This window comes from Martes martes (assembly GCF_963455335.1).
Source record: "Martes martes genome assembly, chromosome: 7".
NCBI lineage: Eukaryota > Metazoa > Chordata > Mammalia > Carnivora > Mustelidae > Martes > Martes martes.
The window spans coordinates 29966968-29983909 of record NC_137894.1 but is presented as its reverse complement, the minus strand read 5'-3'; the positions used below and the strand labels follow the sequence as shown (position 1 = coordinate 29983909).

At 61.3% G+C, this 16942-nt stretch overlaps 1 protein-coding gene across 1 annotated transcript in view; it reads right to left on the bottom strand.

The window, feature by feature from the left end:
• Nucleotides 1-340: 340 nt before the first annotated feature.
• Nucleotides 341-16942, bottom strand: part of CSPG4 (chondroitin sulfate proteoglycan 4) — a gene marked incomplete at its 5' end in the record, with an annotated part of 36031 nt that continues 19429 nt past the window's right edge. Inside the window, 8 exons of the mRNA XM_080808628.1 lie at nt 341-3402; nt 3699-3882; nt 7927-8093; nt 8220-8354; nt 8443-8641; nt 10326-10502; nt 10872-11354; nt 12659-16198. Coding sequence (XP_080664754.1) covers nt 1568-3402; nt 3699-3882; nt 7927-8093; nt 8220-8354; nt 8443-8641; nt 10326-10502; nt 10872-11354; nt 12659-16198 — 6720 coding nt within the window. The 3' untranslated portion in view covers nt 341-1567. The remainder of the gene's footprint in view (nt 3403-3698; nt 3883-7926; nt 8094-8219; nt 8355-8442; nt 8642-10325; nt 10503-10871; nt 11355-12658; nt 16199-16942) is intronic.

Here is a 16942-nt window from a genome sequence, read left to right as displayed (position 1 = left end):
GAGACCCTGTATCTCTAATACCTCTCTAACCAGAGGATGGCCTCTCGGGGCAGCTGGCTTTTCAGAATCCTTGTTGCTTACCCTGCCTTTGAGAAGGGGCACCCTCAGTCTTCTTGTTGGGGGGCGGAGACCAACAGAAATGTTCCTTGGGAAAATCTCCAGGGAACCAAGGGAAGGCACCGGTGGCGGTCCCCTCGTCTCCCCCACAGCACCAGGTCCCAGCCTTGGGATCCCTATGTAACCCCCTCAGTCTCCTGACCTTTGCTGCTCCAACTGCTTGAGAGGTAGATGGAGAAGGACAAGGTTGTGGAGGCCAAAACTCAGACTAAGACATCTATGGCTGGGATGTTTAATACATCTCCTGGTTCCATTGTTTCTTTGAGCTCCGAGGAAGGGGCCTAGCCTATCTCTACTAAACCAAAGGGCTTTGGTCCTATCCCACAAAGACTGGCCCACCTGCCTACACAGGTGGGGGCAGAGGAGATCTGAAAGGCCCCTGGAGGTGGACGTTCGTTGAGGGCTTACATGGCCCTGTCCAGCCTGCTGGCTGAGGCCTGGTGGGACGGCCTGCCCCAGAGGAGTGCAGGCCGGTGTGGACAAGGGCCCAGTGCATGGTCAGACAAACAACACGCATCTGTCCAGAACCTCCACAACACCGTTTATCCAGGCCCCAGGGAGTTGAGTGTCCTCAACTGCTCACCCCCAGTCCTTCGGGGAGCACAGGCATTGTAGTGACCTCTGGCCTGAGACCCACATACTCCCCAGCCCAGCCAGGTCCGGGGCCACAGACACACACTGTCTACCTCGCCCTCAGCCTGTCAAGGTAGGGCTCCAGGTATGAACTGGCCTCAGACCTTCCTCCCTCCCACACTCTCAGAAGCTCCCTCAGTCCGGGCGAGCTCGACACTGTGTTAAATAGCTTCCTTGCAATCCCCCTTAAATAAACCCATGCCCAGAGCAACCCACCCCATCTTGTTCCCTGAATGTATTATTCTACTGGCTTATGTCTCCTAGAGAGTGGAGGGGCTCCCTCCTCCTGTCCTCTGCTCCAGGGAATACCATCTCCCTAAAAAACCAGGGGAAAAAGTTTTCCCGTCGGCTCTGGGACAGAGACAAAGGGAGGCCTGGCTTGGAGTGGAAAAGCCAGGAATCCCCATCTGTCTCCCCAGCCCTCCCCTCTCCTTGCCCTCTCAGCAGTCTGGGTCAGCTGTGACTTACCCAAGATCACAGACCCAGGATCCAGAGTCCTGACATATCTAGGAGGTCACTCTGGTTTTGACAGCCCAAACTAGCTCCAGGGCAGGGGGATTGACTCCAAGCCTGCCTCTGACCTTGGCCCGCCCCCTTGCAGTTCTCCAGGCATGGAGAAAGCTGGGGGGGATTCCAGCTCTTGACTCTGCTTGGTCCCGGACCCCTGGGACCTCCTCCCAGCACCCTCCACCCCAAATGTCCCCAGGTGTCCCTGGCTCTGGGGATACACAGACAGCACCAGGGCATAGGAGCAATGGGGCCGGGGCCTGAGCAAGCCTGTCCCTGGCCTGATCAGCAACTGGGCCCAGGCCCGGGCTCACACCCAGTACTGGCCATTCTTGAGAGCAGGGTTGGGTGTCCGGCAGAACTGCAGCAGCTCTGGGTCAGGCTGGCCCCCCGGTGGGGGCCCCTGGCTGGGCACCGCTGTGAGCGGGATGGCTTGGCCCGGCTCTACCTTGCGGAAGGTCTCGTTGTCGCCCGCTAGGCCATTGCGGGGCTTGGCAGTCAGGACCTGGACGTCGTGCTTGCCCGTCTTGTTGCGTTTGCGGAGGTAGAAGAGCAGAGGAAGGATGAGTGCCAGGAGCAGGAGGACCAGACACACGGGGATGATGACGCTGAACATGTTGGCCTCCAGGAAGCCCAGGAAGCCCCCGCTGGCCACGGTGGGCACGGGGCTGGAGGCGAATGAGCCTGGCTCCCCCGTGGGGGTGCTGCTCTCTGGTTTCCTTGCTTCGGTCTGAGCAGGCTCGGGGAGACGAAGCAGGGCCACGCTGTAGAGTCGGGCCGCATCATAAGGCTCAGTGTCAAAGTCCAGTGTGGCCACAGCGGGGGGAACACCCCGTGCCCACAGCTCCAGAACGAGACTGTCGCCCATGGGGCCAGGGGACCGGCCCTCCGGCTTGCCCACTTCCAGCCCCAGCCTTCCGTCCTCAAGGTCCTGCTGGGTGAATTGCTCCACAAGCTGGCTATCGCTGGGCTCCGTCCTGGCCCGGGGCACTCGTACCACGCGGCCATGCTGGGGTCCCGCCAGGAGCCGGAAACGGGGCACACTGCCCGTGCGGTTGGCCAGCTCTCCAGCATCGAGGACAGTGGAGTCCAAGCGCAGGGTAGCCCCCTGGGGCCATGGCCCACTAGCCCCCACACGCAGTAGAGCCCTGACAGTGACGTTCACCGTGGCGGACGCGTTGGCCCCTCGGGCCAGCGCCAGGATGCCGAAGTGGTCTCGAGAGGAGGAGAAGTTGGTGAAGGCGAAGACCACCTCCCCCTGGTCTACCTGGAGCTGGCTGAAGGAGGCAGTGGCCTGCCCAGCCACCAGGAGCTGCCCGAACCGGGGCCGCCGGGTGAGGCGGTAGGCGGCGTCCGGCTCGTCCCGGTCTGACACCACACGCAGCTGCTGCCGGCTCAGGGAGGAGCGCCCCACAGCCTGCGGCACCTCCAGGGGCGCCCGCAGCTGTACCTCGATGGCCGATGGCAGAACGTCCACGGCCAGGGACATGGGCACGGGAGGGCTGGCCCCGTCGGATGCGCTCAGCTGCAGGATGCCAGCCACGCTGCTCCCATTGGCCACGAAAGCCAGTCGCCCAGCATCCACGTCGGCTTGCGTGAAGCGGGTCACTGGCCCCAGGCCGGCCCCCACCAGACTCAGGAAGCCATTGAGGGGAGCCCGCTGCACCTCATACTCAATCTCCCCGGGCGCCGAGTCCGGGTCCACCACACTGAGCTGGGCCCGGGAGACCGGCGCGCGGGAGCCCCGGGTAAGCCGGAGTGGCACGGATGCCTGGGGCCGCGGCGGCCGCTCGTTCACATCCCGCACGGTGATGGTAAAGGCCTCTGAGGTCTGGGGTCCTGACACGGAGGTCCCTGCTGGCCCCTGGAGGTGGGCGCGGAAGCGGAAGCCATCCTGCTGGGTGCCCCCGCCGCCGTGGGCATAGGCCAGCTGCCCTGCGGCCAGCTCGGACTGCAGGAAGTAGGGCCGGCCGGCGTGGAGGGGCTCCTCGGCCACCAGCAGCTGGCCCCGGGTGGGGAACTGTGTGATCTGGAAGAGCACGTCATGCTCTGGGCGCTGGGGTGACGGGATGCTGGCCAGGAGGTTCGAGGCATCAAGGGTGGCCGCGGTGATCTCGACCCGCTGGCCTTCGGGGACCCAGAGACCTAGGGGTGGGACGTAGGCTATGAAGGTCCTGTCCACTGAAGAAAGACCTCAGAGCCTCAGACCAGGACCCGCAAGGCAAGGTTGTGCCTTTTCCCTCAGACCAGGTACCCCAGGGTGGGGCTCAGGGGCCCCTGGAGGATAAGGATCATGTCTCCTCTCTGACCTCAAAATGTCCCCACCTGCTCACCATCCCTTAACTTCCCAGATCCTGGTAACTGACGTGGGAGCTGCTGACCCCGGCCTTGTGTCTCCTCCTTTCTGGACTTGCCCAGTGTCCCCCCATCATATAGTTCACCTTTGTTTCTCCAGAGGCGGCTGGGGCGCTGGGGACAGGCAGCCTTGAAGGACACAGACACAACAAGGGTGGCAGCCACATCCGGGGCAGGGGGTGATGACAGTTGGAGCTCCAGGGTGTCGTGGACCTCCCAGAAGGGCTCAGGAGGCATCTCGTGTTCATACAGAATATTCCCAGCATACACCTGGGGAGGGACCCCATTTTGGGATGAGAGGCAGGTTAAAAGCCCGTGGTGCCTGGAAGCCCCTTGCAGTCTCCTTGACAAGACCCTGGTGCCCAGCCTCACTGTCGGCTCTCCTGGCTCTCCCCGGCTCCATGTCTGTGACCTGTGTTCTCCCTCACTAGCTCAGTGGATCACGATCGGCAGTCATGCGGCAGTGAGGACACTGGATCTAGAGCCTGATGCCTTGTGAAATCTGGGCTCTGCTTCCTCAGGCAAATCACCTCCCCTCTCTGAGCCCGCAAGAAAAGCAGTATTCGAACGCTTCTCTCTCGGCAGCTGGCCCTTCCACTTCTGCCCTGGGTCCCTGCCCCTCTTTCCCACTGAGGACACCAGTTTCACCAGCTCCCTCCTTTCTCCTATGGCGACAATTTCCCCCCAAAAAGAGAACATTCCCATCATTACTCAACCATGTTATTCTCTCTTTCGTCTTTTTTCTTTTAAAGATTTATTTATTTACTTACTTACTTTTGAGAGAGAGCAAGAGCACGTGCGTGCGTGGGGGAGAGGGGCAGAGGCAGAAACTCCAGCAAGCCCTGAGCTATGCACAGAGTCCAGTGCAGGCCTCGATCTCATGACCCTGAGATCACCACTGGAGCTGAAATCTACTTGGATGCTTAACTGACGGCACCCAGCCCCCCAGCCACCTCCTCTCTTCCCTCTTAAAGAAAAGACCCGTGACTTCACTTTTTCCACCAACATGTGTCACCCCTCTCCGCATTTTGTTCTCCTTTACAGCAAAACTCCAAAAAGAATAGTCTAGAACCTGCTCTACGCTGTCCTGAGTGCAGACTACACAGGCCTTTGCTCCCGTCCTCACCGAGGGTACGCACGGTGTCTGCGTTGTGAGACCCGACGGTGGGTTCACGGGCCTCATGTTGCTCACCTGCTCGGCAGGCGGCACTGGACATCATCGTGCATTCCCTCCTCTAACACCCGTCGGCGTCCAGCACGGCCCACTCTCATGTTTTCCTCCTGTCTCGTTAGCTGCTCCTTCGTAGACTCCATGGTCCCCCCCTCTTCTCCCCGATGCCTACAGCATGGCCTCTAGAGTCTCCTCTATCTACAGGCACATCCCACGTGTCATCCCAGGTCGGCTCTGCCGGTGACCCTCTTACATCTGTCTCCAGCCTGGACTGCTCTCTCCCGAACTCCAGACTCACGTATCCACTTGCTTCCTGACAGCTCCGTGAGGATGTCTAAGGACCAGCTCAGAGCTGGCCTGGACCAGACAGCCTCCCGACCTGCGCGCCTCTCCTAGTCCTCCTGCTTCTCAGGATGGCAGCTGTGTTCTTGCCGTGGAGTCATCCCTGACTCCTCCCTCCCTCGCACGCCATCCCTTCTGGCCTGGATTATTGCCATAGCTTCCCCGTGTCCCAGCTTTGACCCCTGATCCCTGCCCTACAGCTGTTCTGAACACCAAAGCCAGAGCGAGACTTTTCCTATGTAGGGTTACCGTCCTTCTTGTTGAGATAGTACAGTGGCTTCTCCTCAGACCGCAAAGACCCTACTCTGACCTCTGACCACTCCCACCACACCTGCTGTTCTCCAGGCCTCTCTGCCTGGGAAACACCCAGGGGTAGTCCTCCCTTCCATGAAGTATGCTCCTTTCTTCCCCCTGCTAATCCCAATGTGATCTCTGGTCTTATCTCTTGTTTTTCCCTTTTAGAGGAGGGGGATCTATTTCCTCCTCAGAAATTTCCTCCTCAGTATTGCTTGTGCAATACTGAGATGGAAACTGGCGTCCCAGCATGTGGGAGACTCTCAGACAGGGTAGTGATGAACTGGAGAGCAGTGCCCCATCTAATAGGGGAGCCAGCCACACGCTAAAGGGGGGTCACCTCGGTTCTAAAGGGGGAGCAGAGCCCCAGTGAAACGGGTGGTTGCTCCTCGGCTGACTGCTGTAGGAGGGAACAGAGCCTTTTAAGAAACTGGAAATCAGAGGCACCTGGGTGGCTCAGTCAGTTGAGCATCTTCAGCTCGACTCAGGTCATGACCTTGGGGTCCTAGGATCGAGCCCTGAATTGCCCCGCATTGGGCTCTCTGCTCAACAGGGAGCCTGCTTCCCTCTCTCTCTCTGCCTACTTGTGATCTCTCTCTCTCTTTGTCAAATAAACAAATAAAATCTTAAAACAAAAAAAAAAAAAGAAAAGAAACGAAACTGGAAGTCAGGGGCGCCTGGGTGGCTCAGGCGGTTAAGCATCTGCCTTTAGCTCAGGTCATGATCTCCGGGTTAGGCTCCCTGCTCAGCCGGGAGTCTGCTTCTCCCTCTGCCCCTCCCCTCTACTTGCACACACGTACTCTCTCTCAAATGAATGAATAAAACCTTTTAAGAAAAAAAACCCCAAAACTGGAAATCAGGCTTTTGAGTGTGTGTGTGTGTGTGTGTGTTTTTGAAATCCCTCAAAAGTTGTATGTTTACCATTAATTTTAAAATATTAAATGCCTTGTGCACGCCAAATAAAACACATCTGTGGTCCAGATGTGGCCCTCAAGGACTGTCAGCTGTGACCTCTGGCCCAGGCTGAAGGGTGGCAGGAAGCAGAGACCCCCAGGAGTGGCCTGGGAGGATGGAAGCCTGCAGGAGTTTCTGTGGATGGGAGGTGTGCCATTGGGGGTGGCAAATCACAGGCAAGATGGGGAGGGGCCTCTCAGCTCTGCGAGCAAGTGGTATCCTCTGGTGAGAGAAATCTTGCACTGACAGTCAGAAGCCATATTCCTCATTTTGCCTCTCACTAGCCGCACGCTCTGAATAGTCACCTGATCTCCATAAGCCTCAGTTTCCTTATCTGCAGAACGGGACACCTGATCCTTGCCCCACCCAACTCAGTACTGCAGGACAGTGGTGCTGTCAAGACAAGACCCAGTCCTGCCCTGCCCCTGCCCCGAAGCCAGGACAAAGTCTCTGCCACGATTCCTCCTCCCCGGCTTCCCTGGGTGGCACTGCCAGCCTGGCCCCCTGGTGGCCATTCACGGTCATTGCATGTATTGCCGGCGGGTGGGGAAAGCGCTGTGGGTGGGACCCTGAAGGCCTGGTCCTCTTCCCTCCTACTTCCTGGGCATCCAATGACAGCGGCTCCTTGGGAACCAGGGTGCTCAGCGGCTGCAGCCGCCAGCCTGCTGAATAGCTTATCGTGGGAAGGAGACCTGGGCAGAAGCCAGGACTTCATGAGAACAGAAAACCTGGGCCCTGGGGGATGCTGACATGAGAGACCTTTTGCCGTGTATCCCTTGTGAGAGCTGCCTCTTTCCCCCGATGTCTGAAAGTTCCCCACCTGCTCTGCCTTTGAAGAGAACCAAGGCTGCCAGCACTCACAGTACGTACCTCCTGCACTTGGAAGTGGTGTTAATTTAAGTGATGGCTGCTGTCCCCCATCCCCGCCCACCCAACCCCGCCCCCCCCCCCCCCCCCCAGTTAGCACAGAGCCCTGCACTCCCAGCAACCTAGCAGTAGACCTCTTCCCATGGTTATGAGTTCTAGTGTTTAACTGGTGGCCTCTGGCATGCTCTGCAACAACTAAGAGAGATGGCAGCTTCGCTCCCACTTCACTTTCCTCGGCTGCCTTCTGTCCACTCACGCCCCAGGGACCCACTCTGCTTCTTGCCGGCTCCAGACCTCAGCCCCAGGTTCCCACCTCTCACGAGCCCAGCAGCTGCCTTCATCTCAAACTCCACGCCTAAACCAAGCATGGCCCCTCACTAGCCACAGGGGATATGCTCGCGTCCCTGACTCAGAGCACCCTCTCCAGCTCCTGAGGTCCAACCGCAGCTTCCTTCTAGAAGCCGTGCCCCAGGACCCTAGCCTTGCTCTGGGCTGAGATCTCTCCCATCTTCTGCCTACCGGACTGGTGGCTCCTGGAGGGCAAGGCAGGCTCAGCCTGGGGCATGGTGGGGCCAGAGAGTTCCTGCTGTCCATGGTGTGGGAGTGGTGCCCAGGTGCACAGGCAGATCGGGCCCGTTGGGGCTGAATGGAGTGTGCGTGGTGGCTGTGGAGAGCTGGGCCCTTACCTCGGCTTGGGTGAAGTTCGCCAGGGCCTCCCTGGTGCTGCCGTGCTGGGCGTGGAACAGCCGGCCCAGGTGCGGCCCCTGCACCACCCGGTAGAGCAGGTGCTGGGGGTCAGTGCCAGCACTGGAGCTGGCTCTCAGGCTCTGGCTGCTGAGCGGCTGGACCGACCCTGCGAGAGGCACAAGGGGCCTGTTGGCTGTGGACCAGAGCCAGGGCGAGGTCTGCGACGGCTGGCGAGGCAGAGACCCCGGCGTGTCACCTGGCCTACAAGGCATGCCGTGCGTGGCAGACCCACCTGGGCACACGGTCAGTGTCCGGCTGCCCTCCAGGGAGAGGAGCAGCTGCTTCTGGGCCATCACGCGGAAGAAGTGTCCAGAGGAGGTGTGTTCCCCGTCGGAGAGGCTGAAGCGGAAGCCGCCATCCAGGGCTCCTGTGGATGGGGGTGGAGTTAGGTCTCGCTGGCCCATGGTGGCTCCCCATCCTCCGGGCACCCCCCCCCCGCCTCCATGAGTACCCACCTCCGTGCGAGAACAGCACGAGCCCGCCATCCAGCTGGGCCTGGGTGAAGCTGTGGACCTCGGTGCCTGGCACCGCCCGCAGCACCACCCGCCCGTTGCTGGGCTGCTCGATGGTGTAGACCAGGTCCTCCGGTCCTGAGTCGCTGTCTGTGCCCCTAAGGGCCTCCGGAGGGAAGGGCACTGTGGCCCCCTCCCACATCTGGGGACACAAGCCTGTGAAGTTTCTGTCCCCTCCGTGCTTTCCCACCAGACTCCTCCCTGGCCCCGAGGCCATCACCCTCAGGCTGCAGCTCAGCCCCCCGGGCGACGCTGGGCTCTGCCTCACAAAGGGCCCTCCACCCCATTCAGCCAAGTAGGAATCCTACTTGGCTGTTCCATGGCACCCCAGGGCCCAGAGTCTCTTCTCTCTGCCCTAATCCTGCTTGTCCTGCAAGGCCAGCTCCTGTCCCCGACCTCAGGAAGCCCCCAGTTCTTCCCCTCACCAAGTTCTCTCCCTTCAGAGCCCCCCAGCCTGACTGACGGAGCCACTATCTTTCCCTGGTCCTGTCTCACAGGCAGGGCCGGGGCCTCCCTTTAGACCCTCCATAGTGAGTCTGGGCATGCGCTGGACACACTATGGGAATGGTGATTTTACTTCCCCAGGAGGTTTATAAATGGGGTCCCCTTCCAGGTGAAGGGAGGACATGGGAGGCACAGAGGCCAGAGAGGCTGAGGGTTGGCTCCTGCCCTGTGGCTCGTGGCTCAGAAGCGGCACTGCAACGAGGGCTCAGGTATTTTCAGGGCAGTCAATGAGGCCCCACCAGATGGGGGAGGGCTGTGGGCAGCCGCTCCCCATGCTCAGAGCGAAGAGGAGCCCCCCTCAGCCTCCTGCCTGGCAGATCCATTTCTGGGATCCTGTTACGTGACCCCAGCTGGGTAAGCAACTTGGGCAGCCTCGGGGAGGGGCTCCCGTACCTGAAAAACAAGCCCTCTGGGATTGCAGGGCACCTTCTCCCAGGCCCGGGCTAACCCCAGATGAGCTCTGGAGCGGGGGACCAAAGTATGGAGGTGGGGCTTTAGCACAGGGCTCCTGACACAAACATGGTGGACAGCGTCACCTGGTGGCCAAGAGGCCACACAGCACCACCTGCCTGCGGTTCCAGGGCAGCCCCTACGCTGTACCCCCACGGCTCTGCAGGCCTCCCCACCGCTGGACCACTCCCCAGGGGTACATCCTCTACCATCAAAGGTGTCCTGTGCCTCACATCACAGACAGCCCAAGTCAGCTTTCTTCTGAATCCTTCCGTGACTCCTGTTGGCCCTAGAAGCCGGCGTCAAGGCCATCCACTATCTCGTGTGACCTTGGCCAAGCCATGCCTTTTCTGTTCCACCCATAACTGCTTCTGTGACCATGGAGAGATGTTATGACCTGCCTGCGCCTCAGCTCTGAGCTCTGCTGAGTGAGGGCACCACTGTTCTGCGGGGACATAAGGGGCAGGAGCTCAGGAAGCCAAGTTGTGGCCTTCACCAGCCGTGGGTGGAAGGGAGGAGCTTCACCACTCTCCCCCTGGAGTCCACCCTTAAGGGCTAGAAAGAACGTTCTTTGGGAGCTCTGGTCCTGAGCCTTAGAAAAAAGCCTCCTGCTGAGGGCGAGTCCAGGGAAGATCAGGGCCAAGGACGGCCATTCCCAAGGCCTCTCACAGCACTTGTAAGTGTTCAGTAATGAAGGCTTATACCTGTGTTCTGTTTTCAGTGCGATGACTCTTCTCTCTTCCCAACAACCTAGTGAGGCATGTGGCATGGTCCCCATTTCAGAGAAGGAAGCTGAGGCTCAGCGAGGGGGTGCTACGTGCTGGGCCTCTCTTTGGGAAGGGAGGTAGGAGGGGATCCCAGGCTGCTCTCACCTTCAGGCCTGTGTTGGTGGTGAGGATGGGGGGCTGGTCGTTGACAGGCAGGATGGTGACAGTGAAGGCCGCAGGATGGCTCTGGCGGTCCACCTCTGAGGCATTGGCCACCAGGACGAAGCTGTCTGTCAGCGTCTCACTCCCGTCGTGCACGTAACGGATCAGCTGCTGTCCCACCTGCGGGCAGGCCCATGGCGGACGGTCAGGCGCCAGCCAGCCTGGGGGCTGCGAGAGTCTCGAGCCCAGCACCCTTCTTGCCCTGCCTTCAGGTGTCGGGGGAGACTGGCCCTCAGGGCTTCAGCTCCTGCAGGTGGCAATGGGGACAGCCATTCCTCCCAGAGAGAAGGACGGAAGGAGTAGAGGAAACAGGACAGGCACTTCTACATGGCCAGAGAGGGAGGACTGACGTCAGGTATCTCACACAGAGGGGTCCACATGTGGGGACTCCCTGCCTCCTCTTGGCGCCCAGACGGGGGGTGCCTGCAGCTTTCCCTGCTCTGCCTGCAGGGCCGGGCCGCATGCCCAGGGCCTCCCCGACAGCTGTACCTCTCTCCAGGAGAAAGCGCTGAGGGTCCCCTCCTGAGGACCGTCCTCTCTGCGCAGGGCCCCGTGCCGGGGTGGCTCCAGCACCTGCAGCTCGAGGCCAGGCAGTGTGGGGAAGTAAGGCCCCAGCACGCGGACCAGCGGAGGGCCCAGGGTGCGGGTGCCGCCCTCAGGGACGCTGAAGTTGTGCGTCTCCAGTGGGATGGCAGCAGGCAGCACCTCCAGCTCCACGCGGACACCCTCCAGGGGTGCACCCAGGCCTGAGGACACATCCAGGGAGAAGGCATCACTCCAAGCCTCCGGGCGGGAGTGCAGGTATAGGATCCTGCCGGCGTCCACCGCCTCCTGTGAAAAGCTCTGCACTGGGTCCAAGCTGGGCGACCCGGCCGCTGAGGCACTGGGGGACAGCATCACCAGGTAGCCGGCCCGCGGTGGGGTCTTCACTGAGAACATGATGTCTGCGGGTGCCACTGCCTCCTGGGCTGCCTGGTGGACAGAGGGTCAGGGGGGAAGCTATTGTGGTCCCTAGGTGGCCAGAACAGGCTCAGTCTCCATGCCCCTGTGAGCCCCCGACTGCTGCTTCCTTAGCACACAGACATGCACTCAGGTTCACACACACGACACCCAGACATGTAGCTGGTTGGGGCGAGGGGGACTGCACCCTTTCACAATGCCTCCATGCTCACACAGCCTCAGAGACACACACTCCCTGAGATGAATACAATCACACGCCCCCAGAGTTAGTGACACAGACGTACAATATCACCACACACTGACGTGTGGACACAGACACACAGGTACGTCTCACACGTAACACACCCTGGTAACACGCGTGCACACACACATACACGGATGGAGCCCCTGCCCCGCTATCGCTTCTCTCCACCACCAGAGGGCGCGCCATCCTTTCCACAGACGACAGGCTTCCCGGGGCGTGAGGACCCAGGTCCCACCCAAGGGCCACTGCGTGCTCCCTCGCCTGATGGTCCAGCTACAAAAGACCACACGCCAACCCCCAACTCACATTCCTGGTCCTGTGCCTTTGCCTGGAATACTGCCTGCATTCCAGAATTCTGTTCTCTCTGCCCAGACTGTCCCCTCGTCCCCTGCTACTGAAACCCCAGGGCCTTCAAAGCCCGTCTCAAATGCTGCCTCCTTCAGGGCAAAGCCTTTCTGATGCCAGACATCTTTAGTCATAGTCTGCGCCGAAATCCAGACAGCTGGAACCACAGAGGGCTCAGAAATCGGCAGTGTGGCAGAGAGGGCAAGGACCAGGCCCGAGGTCACACAGCGGGTTGGTAGGCCTACTGGAAGGCCTGCGGTTGCCCTGTGAGGCTCCTGGATGGTCAGCAGCTCCCTCCGGGTCCTGAGGCCTGGGGTGGGGTCTGGGGAAGAGAGCCGAGGACACGGGAGCCTGGAGATCGAATAGGTCTGTCTTCAAGGCCTCCAGTCCTCAAAGTCTGTACCCATGAAGATCCCCCCAGGGAATTTATTAGAATTCAGGTTCTTGGGCTCCACCTCAGAGATGCCACAGTCTGGGTGGGGCCCAGGAATCTGCGTGGTTAGCGCAGCACGTCCGTGTGTGCACCCAACGCATGGAGGCACACACAGCTCACGGGCAGACACACACGCTCCCCCAGAATCTCTGAGGCACGCCCCTGGGCACATGTACAGGTGCATACCCAAAGCGCAGACAGACACCCAGCCCCAGGGACACAGGCGTGTCCTGAACATCCAAGCACACTGGGCATGAAGGCTTGCCAGAAGGGCCCCCCACCCCGGCCGTTTACCTCCAGCTGATCCTTTCTGATCTCAGCTGCCTCCCCCTGGAAGACGTAGATCTTTTTGTGCTGGATCAGACGCAGTGGGGCCAGTGGCCCATCTAGGGCAATGGTCACTTGCAAGGTGGCATCTGTGTGCACCAGCCCTGCCTCCACAGAGAAGGCCAGGGTGTCTTGAGGGCTGAGGCTGCCGTTGTGGCTGTAGAGAAGGGCCCCATCCAGCAGGTCCTGCTGGGAGAAGGCCGTGGCAGGCTGGCCGGCCCGGAGTAGCTGCCCCCAGTGTGGGCCGTCTGTGACATGGTAGCGGACCTCATCCCCATTGCGGATGTCGAGGTTGGTGTCCAGCTGGAGCACGGCAGTGTCGATGGTGCCCTGGCCTCCTTGAGGGACCACGAGGCTGGAGACATTGGCCACGCGGAGGTAGGGCTCTGAGGCCTGCACTTCAAGCAGCGCAGTGGCCTGGTGCCGCCCGTCAGACACCTGCAGCTGGATCCAGCCACGGTCGGCCCCCGAGTGCACAAACAGGACCCGCCTCTTCCTGAGGTCCTCCTGGGTGAAGCGGTAGATGGGCCGTGTGGGCTCATCCACAGCCACAATGCTGCCGAAGAGAAGGTCCTTGCGGGTCAGCACCAGCTGAGTGTCTGTAAAGCCGGAGTCGGCGTCACTGAAGGCCACATCATCTGTTGTCAGCAGCCGCCGGCCACCCCGGGCCACGTGGAAGATACGGCTGATGGTCTGCACGGGAGCATGGTCGTTTATGGGCTGGATGGCCACGCGGAAGACGCCCCGCACCTCCTCCCAGGCCATGCCACCGCTGCCGTCACCCTGGCGCATTGCCACGAAGGGAATGTCGTCTTCCGTGGTCTCGGAGTTGTCATGCTGGTAGACCAGCCGGCCCTGCAGCAGGTCCTCGTTGGTGAAGGACGTCACCATGGTGGCCTCGTCCTGTGCTCCCCTCCAAACCAGCCTCCCGTGGCGGGGCCGCTCCATGACCTCGTAGAGGTAGCTGGCGCTGTTGAGACTCTTGACGAAGAGGTGGTCAGCCGAGAGAATGCCCTCGCCGCCCTCTGGCACCGACAGGAGGATGTTGGTCAGGACGGGAGCGTCTGGGTCACCGCCAATGTGGACGGGGAAGGTGTAGAGTGGGGAGAAGTGCGGCAGAGCTGTGACACGGAAGCGGAAGTTGTCCTCGACTGTCTCTGAGGTGCGTGCCGTGGCCCCATAGGTCACCCGGCCGGCCTGCAGGTCATCCTGGGTGAAGCTCTGCCCTTCTGACAGCCGTGTGCCCTGTAGCCGCAGGTTGCCCTTCCTGGGGGCCTGGACCACCTCATAGTGGAAGGTGGTGGGGCTGGGGCCTGCCTCCTCCTCCAGGGTGGCCTCCAGGTGGGCCGTGGTGAGCACCTCCTGCTGGGTGTTCTGAGTGTGCAGGGGCTCCAGCCGCAGCAGCCACACCGTGGCTCTCTGGATTGTCACTGGGAAGGACAGATTGCTCAGGGTCTCCTGGCCCACCTGCACCTCCAGGGCCAGGTTCTCCACGGTGTCCTCGGTGCGATGCTGCGGGTCAGTGCTCAGATATCTCACGCGGCCGTGCTCCACATCCCGCTGGTGGAAGGCCTGTGTGGCCCGCCACTCGGCCCCCTCAGCCCCACCTGCCCCCTGCTTCTGCAGCTCCCCAAACTGCAGGGCCTCTGTGACTCGGAACAGGACGCTCACATCCTGCCCCACGGCGTTGGTCTCCACCGACAGGTTGGTGGAAGAGATAGGGGCCGCGGAACCCTGGGCCAGGTGCAGCCCCGTGTTGTGGCGTATCTGAACCGTTGGCCGGACTGCTACCACCTTCAGGGTGGCGGGGGGGCTGGCCTGCAGCCCGTCGCTGACCCGGAATGTCAGGTCCTGGGCGGGTCCACGTCGGTGGACGTAGACGAGGCTGCCGGCCTCCAGCTCCCGGCAGGAGAACTCCGTTGCTGGCTCCCCAGGCTGGTCTCGGCGCTCCACGGGGAGGGCGGTGGGGGTGCCAAGGAGCTGGAAGGTGAGGCCCTCGCAGGCGGAGTCTGGGTCATAAGCCTGGAAAACTTCGGGCCCCAGTGGCTTCTGTGTGTGCTCCAGGATCACCATGAGGCTGCCGTGTGGGAAGATGATACGGGGTGGGTCATTGACGGGGTTTATCTGGATGGGCAGGATGTAGGTTTGGCCCCTCCGAAGGCAGGTGGGCACGGGCACCCTGGCGGTCACGGACACCTCCAGCATCAGCTGGTCGGAGGTACCCTCAGAGCCATCATGGACGAAGCGGATCTTGCGGTTCACCACGTCCAGGAGGGTGAACATTTTCCGTGCCTGGGCCCCGGGGATGTCCAGCTCGAGCTCGCCATGGCGTGCCCCGCGGCTCACACTGAATAGCACCTGGGATTTGCGCAGCTCGGCCTCGCTCAGGTCCAGCGTGGGCTGCACGTGCCGCCACTCGAGCCAGGCGGCGCCCCCCTCGGCCACCACCAGTGGGCTGATGGTCAGCAGCTGGGTGAAATTGGCAAAGACAGGTGGCAGCCCCGGTTCAGGCACACAGGGCTCAGGCAGCTCCACGGCGGGCCAAGCCTCGGGTGACAGCGTGGAGAAAGCTTCGTATGGACCATAGGCGTCTTCCTCGTACTCGTCTTCCTCCAGCCTGCAGCCGGCCGTCATGCTGCGTGTCAGCAAGGCATCCCGGAGCCCCTGCCTCTGGCCGTTGATGCTGAGGTCCTCCACGCAGCCCAGCAGGGAGGCGTTGACGGTCCCCGGGGCCAGGCCCAGGCGGTGTTCCTGGAGATGGCGAGAGGCCTCAGCGTCCAGTCCCCCCAGGAGGAGATTGCCGCGTGGGTCCAGATAGCTGAGGACCCCGCGGTTGGAAGTCCGTGTGGGGTACTGGTCCACGGAAATCTCCAGCTGGTGAGCATCCACATGGACACTGACCTCATGGGGTTGCCCGTCGGCCACGGGCACGCTGTTGTGAAGCAGTACCGTGCCCTGGCCCTTCTCCACCACAGCCCGCAGGTGGCCCTCAAAGATGTCCACATAGAGGAAGTCCCCATTCTGGCCCCCTGCCTGGAAGGCCAGGGGCGCCTGCTGGCTCCCAGTGGTGAGGATAAACTCCAGGGTGCCCTCCTCCCGAGTGCTCCAGGCCGGGAAGGCAGCCAGGGAGTGGGGTCCAGAGAAGCCCAGGGCCACGCTGTCGTCTGCAGAAAACTCTTCAGCACAGCCCTCATGCACGCCCGGGGTCAGTGGTCGGAGCAGGTTGCGGCCATTGAGGGTGGCAGCGTGGAGGCAACCCCTCAGGGGCCGGCTAGCCCCCCTCAGGTAGGACAGGCTAAGGCTCCCGGGACCTCCCAGGAAGATCCCATAGGGGACCTCCAGGGGAGCTCCCAGGATGGGGGCTGAGGCGTTCAGGAACCCATCAACGGACAACAAGGCCTCGCTGTCTGAAACGGTCAGCTGCACGGTGTGGACGGCAGAGTCGCTCAGCAGGGTCCCAGCTGGAGTCTGCAGCCTTAGCTCCTCCTGGCCCAGGGCGAGTGTGACCTGGGGAAAGATGGAGGAATGGGAGTGGGGGCCACTTCCTGAGGGCATCTGCTTCTACTGTAAGAACACAGCGGGCCTGCCACAGCGGAGTCCCCAGACTGGAGGTGCTGGGACAGGGGGTTCTCAGGCCGCCCCTGTCTCTTTCCTGCCACCCCCTTACTCATCCCCCAGACTCTCACCGAAGCGATCTCTGAGCCACGTCTAGATGGGCTCTGGGGTCCCTGCTGGGAACCAGAGAACTGGCATATAGCAAGATGCCTTTCTGGAGATTCAGTCTGCATTTTTCACTCTCCCCAACCTTCCTAGGGGGGTGAGCCACCAGAAAATCACCTTAGTATCCAGAAGATTTGCCCCTGGAATAACGGGCACCTGAGAATCCCCAGAACACCTTGGGACCACCGGGGCAGCTGGGCTCACTCCTCAGGGACGGGGAGCCCATTCCAGGTGCTCTCTGTGTTGAAGGTTACATAAAGCAAAGCTCCTGGATCCGGGGTGAGGGATCCTTGGGGAGAGGCGAACACAGATCTGTCTTGATGTCATTGGCACCGGCACTGGATCTGGTGTGGTGTTCTCATGACCGGATGGTAGAGTGGGTGGTGGCAGAGTGTGGAAACTGGAAGAGCCAAGCACTAAGAACTGTGGCCTTGGGAGTCCGAGTACGGAGCCCCTCCACAGGGCTGAGGCATCCCTATACTTGGCAGAGAGGGAGAGCATCAGCCCCGGCGCTGTACCCAGCCTCCGCTC